The 8,649-nt window shown below is 33.4% G+C and overlaps 3 protein-coding genes across 3 annotated transcripts; all 3 read right to left on the bottom strand.

Moving 5' to 3' along the window:
* Nucleotides 1–101: 101 nt before the first annotated feature.
* Nucleotides 102–2,104, bottom strand: LOC139091521 (medium-chain specific acyl-CoA dehydrogenase, mitochondrial-like). The gene is made up of 3 exons (XM_070641653.1): nucleotides 1,952–2,104; nucleotides 1,101–1,349; nucleotides 102–253 (listed from the first exon to the last, which is right to left on the bottom strand). Exons 1-3 carry the CDS (start codon nucleotides 1,964–1,966, stop codon nucleotides 149–151), a joined length of 369 nt encoding a protein of 122 aa, XP_070497754.1. The 5' UTR covers nucleotides 1,967–2,104; the 3' UTR covers nucleotides 102–148.
* Nucleotides 2,105–2,648: 544 nt separating this feature from the next.
* LOC139091517 (medium-chain specific acyl-CoA dehydrogenase, mitochondrial-like) lies at nucleotides 2,649–5,506 on the bottom strand. The gene is made up of 4 exons (XM_070641650.1): nucleotides 5,381–5,506; nucleotides 3,918–4,166; nucleotides 3,750–3,849; nucleotides 2,649–3,679 (listed from the first exon to the last, which is right to left on the bottom strand). The coding sequence occupies exons 1-4, from the start codon at nucleotides 5,393–5,395 to the stop codon at nucleotides 2,784–2,786; spliced, it is 1,260 nt and encodes a 419-aa protein (XP_070497751.1). The 5' UTR covers nucleotides 5,396–5,506; the 3' UTR covers nucleotides 2,649–2,783.
* A 180-nt stretch (nucleotides 5,507–5,686) lies between these two features.
* On the bottom strand, nucleotides 5,687–7,837 carry LOC139091518 (medium-chain specific acyl-CoA dehydrogenase, mitochondrial-like). Its single transcript, XM_070641651.1, has 4 exons — nucleotides 7,770–7,837; nucleotides 6,853–7,101; nucleotides 6,696–6,795; nucleotides 5,687–6,642 (listed from the first exon to the last, which is right to left on the bottom strand). Exons 1-4 carry the CDS (start codon nucleotides 7,782–7,784, stop codon nucleotides 5,747–5,749), a joined length of 1,260 nt encoding a protein of 419 aa, XP_070497752.1. The 5' UTR covers nucleotides 7,785–7,837; the 3' UTR covers nucleotides 5,687–5,746.
* Between the last annotated feature and the right edge of the window lie 812 nt (nucleotides 7,838–8,649).

Raw genomic sequence — 8,649 nt, forward strand, 5'->3', positions numbered from 1 at the left:
GTAATAGAAAAGCAATGTGACACCAGGGAAGGTCCACCAAACATCTTCTCCCCTGAAAATGTCCCTTGTATGAGCGCAGATGTTAGGTTCGATTCCCGCTTGGGACTAAAAACTGCTAATCGAGATATGAAGAATAAATCTTAATCAACTAACCTGTAGCTTCAAGTGCTGTTTGGATTCCAGTGCAACCCCATGCGAGCTCCTCAGCCATCAAGCAACTTGTGAAGACATCCAATTTGTGACCTCCGCAGTGCTAAAATATGAAAAAAATTACAAAAGTACTCGTTCTTATCGAGTGACTTCAGCGCATTTTTGTCCCAGCGATCAGTAATTGATTAATAAGTCACTTCCTGACCTAAAAACCAAGATCCAGTAAGATCCTGGTCACTTCCGGACCTAAAACCAAGATTCAGTAAGTTCCAGGTCACTTCCAGACCTAAAAACCAAGATCCAGTAAGATCGAGGTCACTTCCAGACCTAAAAACCAAGATTCAGTAAGTTCCAGGTCACTTCCAGACCTAAAAACCAAGATCCAGTAAGATCCAGGTCACTTCCAGACCTAAAAACCAAGATACAGGTAACTTCCAGATCTTAAAACAAGATCCGTATAAAACTTCCACAAATTTAAGACCTTCATCATTTAACGGATTTTCATAATTCAAACCTCATAACGGTCAAAAAAAATTAAAACATTTTTCAGTAAACACTGTAAAAATATCGACAAACATTGAAAAACACTGTAAAACAATGAAAAAACGTGTTGTTGTTTATGTTGTTGTTGTATATGAAAATGAAAAACTGTTAATTATAGTATTTATGCGTTGATTTGAAACTTCTAAATGACCGATAACCCAATAACTTGATAGAACGAAGCTATTAAAACAAACCAGAGCTCTCTACGATGTCTAGTTTTCGAGATCTCGCGTTCCAGCCGAACAAACGAGCAAACGAACAAAGTGTCTTATTAAGCTACCTTTTTGAAAAAAATTTCAAAAATGCGCTAAAAAATTAGAATTTGGTGACAATAATAATATTTACTGTATAGACTAGTATTAGACAGTGGTCCAGCTAGTTCTAATAAAAGAAATCTAGTTCCTTACCTCTGGAATTCCATGATTAATCAATCCAAGTTCCCATGCCTTCTTCACCAAATCCCATGGATATTCACCAGTTTTATCATACTTTGGAGCTGCTGGTGCGATTTCTTCACGAGCAAATTTCCTTGCTAATGCTTGTAGCTCTTTTTGCTCATCAGATAGAGCAAACCATGGTCCACGCGACTCTTCATTTAAGAGACGAGATGATGTTGAAAAGGCACGAACCGAAATTGGTCGAATGAATGATGAAATCTGAAATGGAAAGTTGATTTTGTTTGTTATTCATAATGTTTTGGTCCAGAAAATTGTTGTAAAGTTTCTAAATTTAAATTTTTAGTAATTTTGCCTGATATTTTGATGCATTTTTAATGACTCTTGGTCATAATTTTAAATTTCAGGATAATTTTTGTGTTTTTTTCTAGAATAATCTCAGAAACAGGTTTGATATACAAATTAACATCCAATCTTGTTTACATCTTACATATTTTTACAAAATATTCAATTTTTAACTCATAAATAAGTTCACATAATCGGCAAACACACGAATGACTTAGAAAAATAAAATAGGAAAAAGTGAACATGAAAATTGGACTTTGAGCCGCGATCGACTGTGTACACGGAATCTTATCTCATATAAAACGTCAATTCAAAACAAAACTTAGTACTTTGGATTAAGTTCTACTTTTTGGCTATCAAATGAGCTTAGCGTGCTTTTTATCTTAATTGGTTCATTATTTTGATAAAAAATTTTAAACCCAAAATATGATTTTGGATTTTTTTTAATTGTTTTGTGTTTTTTTTTTTCAAAACCGGAATTTTTTATCAATAAATCCAAAATGATTTCCTTCACTTACCTTAGACAATGCCATGACTTGTAATCAGTACTATTTTATCAAAATTACACCAAAATATAATCAAAATATGAAGAGAATTTATGAATTTTAATGTGATGTTGGTGACGATTAAGCTACGAATGAGAGTGAAATTGATGTTTTTTTTTTGCTAGTTGTTAAAAACCCCTCAACAGCTCGAAGCATTGACTGAGAATGAGAGAGCAAAATGAGAGGATTAAATACAAAAGATTGAATGTGAAACTTGGTTTATTTTTAAAATGTATAGGTAGTTAATGATAAGATTATGAAATTATACCTTTGTACCTTTTCTTCCTTTTGCTAAATACTGACGATTAAAGGAATTAATGAATGACAAAGTGTAGCTTACGCACATGATCATTCCATACATGACACGAATACTAGCAAAAGTCTAAATCTTACTGAGTTGTTTGAATTTCATACTAATCCGTTTATTTGCACTGATGTAGCGAAAAATCGGGCATCAGACTGGTGTAGCTTAGACATAAGTAAGAGTTTCCAAGACTTAGATGATAAACTCGAATAATTCCCTTGTAGTTTACGTCTCGGTCTCCTCATTGTAGGACATCCAAACTGAGAATTTGGGAAACTTTAGACCTGGTGCATGATTCCTGTATATTTTCACACCTTATGCTATCCTCGTATGCTTACAGATCCAATTTAGAATTCAAAGAATTGCTTAAGTTTTATCAATTTAGCAAATTTTGTCATTTATTTATTTTTATCACAAATATATTCATTAAGTATTAAGTCACATTGATTTTAAAGTCTCAAAGCTAAAAAAAGCCTTTCTGAAGATTACAAATAAAGTCCATTATGAAATCATTTGCCTTGCTCTTTCAAAAGCATTTCTTGCAATAATCATTCTTTGAATTTGTGATGTTCCTTCATAAATCTGGAAGATCTTTGCATCTCTCATGAGCTTCTCTACTGGATATTCGGAATTGAATCCATTTCCACCAAAGATTTGTACTGCATCAGCTGCGATCTTGTTTGCTTGCTCAGCGGCAAAGCATTTTGCAATAGATGCTTCATATGAGTTGCGTCTACCTTGGTCGATTTCCCATGCTGCACGCCAGTAAGCTAATCTTGAAAGCTCAACACCGATTGCCATGTCAGCCAACATGAATTGAACAGCTTGATGATTTGCAATTGGAACTCCGAATGTCTTTCGTTCCATTGAATATTTGAGAGCTTCATCATATGCTCTTTGTGCCAATCCAGTAGCACCTGCAGCAGTTGGTGGACGTGTGAGATCGAAAGTGCCCATTGAAATTTTAAATCCAGAACCTTCACCAATCAAAACATTTTCTTTTGGAATTCTGACATCCTCGAATGTAACTCCACGTGTGTCACTTGCACGTTGTCCCATATTAATCTCTTTACGTCCTGGTGTCACACCTGGCCAATCACGTTCAACAATGAATCCTGTAAATGCTTTTGATGCTGGTGCTTTTGGATCATCTGAAGTTCTTGCAAGAACGAAATACCAATTGGCAACTCCGGCATTTGTAATCCACATTTTCTGTCCATTGAGGATATATTCATCACCTTTTTTAACAGCACGACACTTAAGTCCACCAACATCTGATCCAGCTGCTGGCTCTGTGACACAATAAGCTGCTAAAAGTGGTTCTTCGACAAGACGTCCGAGATATTTTTTCTGCTGTTCAGGTGATCCAAAAAGAATGACTGGCGTTTGTCCTAAGCCTGTATTTTCAAAGATTTTAGATAAAATTTTAAGTTTGGTGGCTTAAGGGCTGGCGTTAAGAGACATTACCTGTTCCTTCAAGTGCTAATTCAATTCCAGTACAACCCCATGCAAGCTCTTCAACAATCAAGCAACTGTTGAATACACCTAAGTTATGACCACCACAGTGCTGTAATTAAGGGATGCATTTTTAATTTGAGATTCAGAAAATTTAAGCGAATTCTTCTGATTTCTCACCTCAGGAATTCCATGATTAATCAATCCAAGCTCCCATGCCTTTTTCAACAAATCCCATGGATATTCACCAGATTGATCATATTTTGCAGCAACTGGTGCAATTTCTTCGCGTGCAAATTTCCTCGCTAATGATTGCAATTCTTTTTGTTCATCAGATAAACCGAACCATGGTCCACGAGATTCACCACTCAGTAAGCGAGATGATGTTGAAAATGCACGAATGGAAAAAGGTCGAATGAGTGAAGAAATCTGTTAAAAATAAATAAAAAAATAAAAAGCATGTCAGACTAAATTTGTTTTTGCACTGGAAAACCTTTTTAAGTTGGTTGTAGGGACGTATAAAGGAATTGATTGTAGATAACACTGAGTTACATAATAATAATTATTAAAAAATTACAGCTTTTTGGCAAGAATTTAAATTTTTTTCTTATCTAAATCTTTTGCTATTATAGTATGTAGCTATAAATAAACCAGATTGTTATCACTAGATCGTATTCGAGAGTAGAAGAATAAATAGAAGAAGCTCTGTAACTAGCCTGGAGCTTGCCTATTCCAAAAAACAGAACCAATGTCAACTTAAATCTCATTTGAGTCAAGAATTTATCTTATATGACCTAGTAATAGAGATATTCTGGCCTGGGTCTTAATTTTCAGCTATTTCTACTCTCTGTACCTTCTAAGACTTCCTATTACAGATGTGTTGTTTAAAAGACACCAAAAATTTAGCTGAATTTTTCAAAATTCACATGAAAATTTGAAAAAAATTTGCAGAATTCTGCAGAATTATTTGTCAGTTTCATTAATCACAAACTTTATATTAAAAATGATTAAGTTTTATTATATAGAGTCTCAGATCTAAGTCTAAAACTAAGGCTCGTGTATACTATATATCAAGATAAGAAATAAAATCGAAGTCCTAGCAAAATCATATAAAATAAAGATAATATTTTACACTAAATTAATTAGATAAGATCCGATTTTTGGTGATTACTAAATAGCCTAGATACCGAAAATTCAATCGCCAAAAACTCGGACACCGATTTTATTGACTTTTTTTGGAAATTTGTCAAAATCGGTAGAGTAAGAACTTATTTTTGTGTAATCTAACTGATGTCAAGTAATGGCTCTCGGTACCAAGAACTATATTTTTCTGACTCTGTCTCGGGAATTGCCGAATTATTCTTTTGTAGTCTTGTATCAGTCTTGGTCAAGGTTTCGATCTTGGTTTAATTCCACCTCCCGATCTCAGTTTTGGTTTCTGTCCTATTCTAGATCCCGATCCCGATCTAGGTCTTAATGCCAAGTTATATCACTTACTAAATATCTAGACTGTCCTTCAAATTTAGTTAATAATCATATTAATGTCCGAAATATCATATTTATCCAAAACTGAACAAAATGAATTTTAAAATTGCTTCAAAATCTTAATTAGTCAAATTTAAATCTTCAAATGTCTATCTTACCTTAGACAACGCCATAATTTTAAAACCAACTTGATCAAAGTCTCACAATCAAATGAGCTCCCAATATTAATAATTACTTTAGCTCTCAGCACAAATTAAAAAAAAAACTGAAAATCAAATTTTTTCTCTTTTTATTAAACACTTCAAATGTTTTGTAATGAAAATTATATTCAATATAAATACTTATGAGTTGAAAAATGAATTGAACTGAAAGTGAAACTGGATGTTTTTGTTTATGTTTTATTGTTTTAGTTGCAATGTTTTGAGATATTCTGAGGATTTAATATGTTAAATAACGTTATATGATTTCTTCTTAAATCTTCCATAGACATTTTTATTTATTTCAAAAATAATTCTAAAATTTGTTTAAGAATTCATTTGCTTTGCACGTTCAAAAGCATTTCTTGCAATAATCATTCTTTGAATTTGTGATGTTCCTTCATAAATTTGATAAATTTTTGCATCTCTCATGAGCTTCTCTACTGGATAATCAGAATTAAATCCATTTCCACCAAAGATTTGTACTGCATCAGCTGCAATCTTGTTTGCTTGGTCAGCTGCGAAGCATTTGGCAATAGATGCTTCATATGAGTTGCGTCTACCTTGGTCGATTTCCCATGCTGCACGCCAGTAAGCCAATCTTGAAAGCTCAACACCGATTGCCATGTCAGCCAACATAAATTGAACAGCTTGATGATTTGCAATTGGAACTCCGAATGTCTTTCGTTCCATTGAATATTTAAGAGCTTCATCATATGCTCTTTGTGACAATCCAGTAGCACCAGCAGCAACAGGGGCTCTTGTCAAATCAAATGTACCCATGGCAATCTTGAATCCAGCTCCTTCACCAATCAAAACATTTTCTTTTGGAATTCTGACATCCTCAAACGTAATTCCACGTGTGTCACTTGCACGTTGTCCCATGTTGATCTCTTTACGTCCTGGAGTTACACCTGGCCAATCACGTTCAACAATGAATCCTGTAAATGCTTTTGATGCTGGTGCTTTTGGATCATCTGAAGTTCTTGCAAGAACGAAATACCAATTGGCAACTCCACCATTTGTGATCCACATCTTTTGTCCATTAAGGATGTATTCATCACCTTTCTTAACTGCACGAGATTTGATGCCATTAACATCTGATCCAGCAACTGGTTCAGTGACGGCATAGGCAGCAACTAATGGTTGTTCGACAAGACGTCCAAGATACTTTTTCTGTTGTTCCTTTGAACCAAAAAGGGCGACAGGTGTCTGACCAAGACCTAAAAAAAAGATTAAGAAGTTTTTCGATAAATGGAATAACAGATCTGCTTACCAGATGCTTCCATAGCTGTCTGGACACCACTACATGCATAAGCAATTTCTTCAGCCATTATACATGATGTCAGATTACTTAACTTATGTCCACCGCAATGCTATAAAAAAATTTAAATTAATTATCTAAGAAATTAGCCTTAACTATGATCTAGTACCTCAGGAATTGAGTGATTCATAAGTCCAATTTCCCAAGCCTTCTTGATAATCTCCCATGGATATTCTCCAGTTTGATCAAGTTTTGCAGCAACTGGAAGAATTTCTTCACGAGCAAATTTCCTTGCAAGTGCTTGAAGCTCTTTTTGTTCATCTGACAAGGCAAAGCATGGTCCACGAGATTCCTCGTTTAAGAGACGAGGTGAGGTTGAAAAGGCACGAACTGAAAGTGGCCGTAAAACCGATGTAATCTGAATAGACAAAGGAAAATGGCAAGAGATGTTCAATTTTTGAGTTTCAGATCCTCAAGTTCATCTGTTCTTAAACTGTTTAAATGCTTAATCAAAAAATAAAAACTCAAAAAACTAAAATAAATTGTTAAATCAAACTAAACCACCTGTGATTATTGATCTATGGATTATTGATAAATAAATATTTTTGGAATTTTTAATTATAAACTTCAAAAATAAGAAAATTGTCATAATCGCCCCCAATAGTCCTTGGCACAAGTTTATCAATTTTTGAGCTTTCATTTTATCAAAAAATTCGATATTTTTGGCCGCATTTAAAGGATTTAATTTATTACATAATTTTCAAAATTTAATTTTTTTCTGTCATTATAATTAAAAATTTTAAATTTCAAATGTTGTCACTTTTTAAAAAATCTACAGTCAGGTTAATAAATAATTTATCATTTTTTATAATTTTAAACTCAAAGTTGACAAGTTTCAAAGATTAAAATGAATTAAATTTTGATTTTATAAATTGTAAATATTTATTTTTGAAAATTCCTGTTTTTAACTTGCAAAAATTTCAAAATATTTTCAATTAAATAAAATAAATTTGAAGCAAAAATATTAAATTAAATTTCAAAAATTAAAGTTAAATTCTTATAACAACTTGTTGTTTTTTCTTTTACCTTAGACAAAGCCATAACACAGAACTGACTCTATGAAAACTCTACTATCAAATGAATCTAATGCAAGAATAAAGATATGAAAAAAATTGAGTTTTGATAAAGGTTCGTTCACTTGTTGCGTCACTCATAAAACTCCCCATCCGCTCCGTACCCCCTTTAACCGCATAGATTGATACATAATAAGTATATGATAAAGGAAGGAAAAGTTTTACAATTTTGTTAAGGGATTCACATTGTGGATGTCAGTGTTGGGAAAGAATTACAAGCTTATTACACCATTCTTAATTGGAATCCGTAAGAGAAAAAACGCCGTGGAGCTCCAAAATCTACATTACAGTGATAAAATAATGTATGCTCAGCATGCGGACAGAGAATTTATACAAACTAGCTGAAATAGCCAGCAACAGACCCTAAAAAGCAAATAGCATGCTTTCATGGTTCAAAAAAACCATTACAATACCTTAAAGTAGTCTCTATGCCTGTTAGGGAGAGGAGGACGAAGTAAGCGAGTTCTATATAGGATATTCCATTATACCCACATTCCTATAATGACGATGTCGTTAGAGATGGCTATGAACTTGGCATCGGTAATTGGCAAGCGATTGTCAGCGATAGATCCAGTTTCAGACACAAACTAAGAAAAACCGTGGATCACAATTGATCTGTACAGCTAGAAAAGAAAATAAGTAAGTCATATCCACACTGACTCTTCTGAAAAGTGAACGTAATAAGCTAATGAACCCTAAAGATTGCAATTATCTTGCAATTATCTTTGTGATAAGGAAAAAAAAATATTTTTTTTTGTGTAAAAAATCCCTACTGATATTTTTCAATTAGTGTTTATATCAGTGGTGGACAACCTGTTTGCTGCCAAAAAATT

This window comes from Chironomus tepperi, unplaced genomic scaffold, assembly GCF_022539635.2.
Source record: "Chironomus tepperi strain 1889 unplaced genomic scaffold, CSIRO-AGI_Ctep_v1 contig_245, whole genome shotgun sequence".
NCBI lineage: Eukaryota > Metazoa > Arthropoda > Insecta > Diptera > Chironomidae > Chironomus > Chironomus tepperi.

What these genes read in the sequence shown, in the direction of transcription:
- LOC139091521 (XM_070641653.1), bottom strand. An exon ending in TTAATCATGGAATTCCAGAG is followed by an intron (nt 254 to 1,100) that starts GTAAGGAACTAG and finishes TTCATATTTTAG; the next exon opens with CACTGCGGAGGTCACAAATT.
- LOC139091517 (XM_070641650.1), bottom strand. An exon ending in TTAATCATGGAATTCCTGAG is followed by an intron (nt 3,850 to 3,917) that starts GTGAGAAATCAG and finishes CCTTAATTACAG; the next exon opens with CACTGTGGTGGTCATAACTT. An exon ending in ATTAGCACTTGAAGGAACAG is followed by an intron (nt 3,680 to 3,749) that starts GTAATGTCTCTT and finishes TTGAAAATACAG; the next exon opens with GCTTAGGACAAACGCCAGTC.
- LOC139091518 (XM_070641651.1), bottom strand. An exon ending in TGAATCACTCAATTCCTGAG is followed by an intron (nt 6,796 to 6,852) that starts GTACTAGATCAT and finishes ATTTTTTTATAG; the next exon opens with CATTGCGGTGGACATAAGTT. An exon ending in GACAGCTATGGAAGCATCTG is followed by an intron (nt 6,643 to 6,695) that starts GTAAGCAGATCT and finishes TCTTTTTTTTAG; the next exon opens with GTCTTGGTCAGACACCTGTC.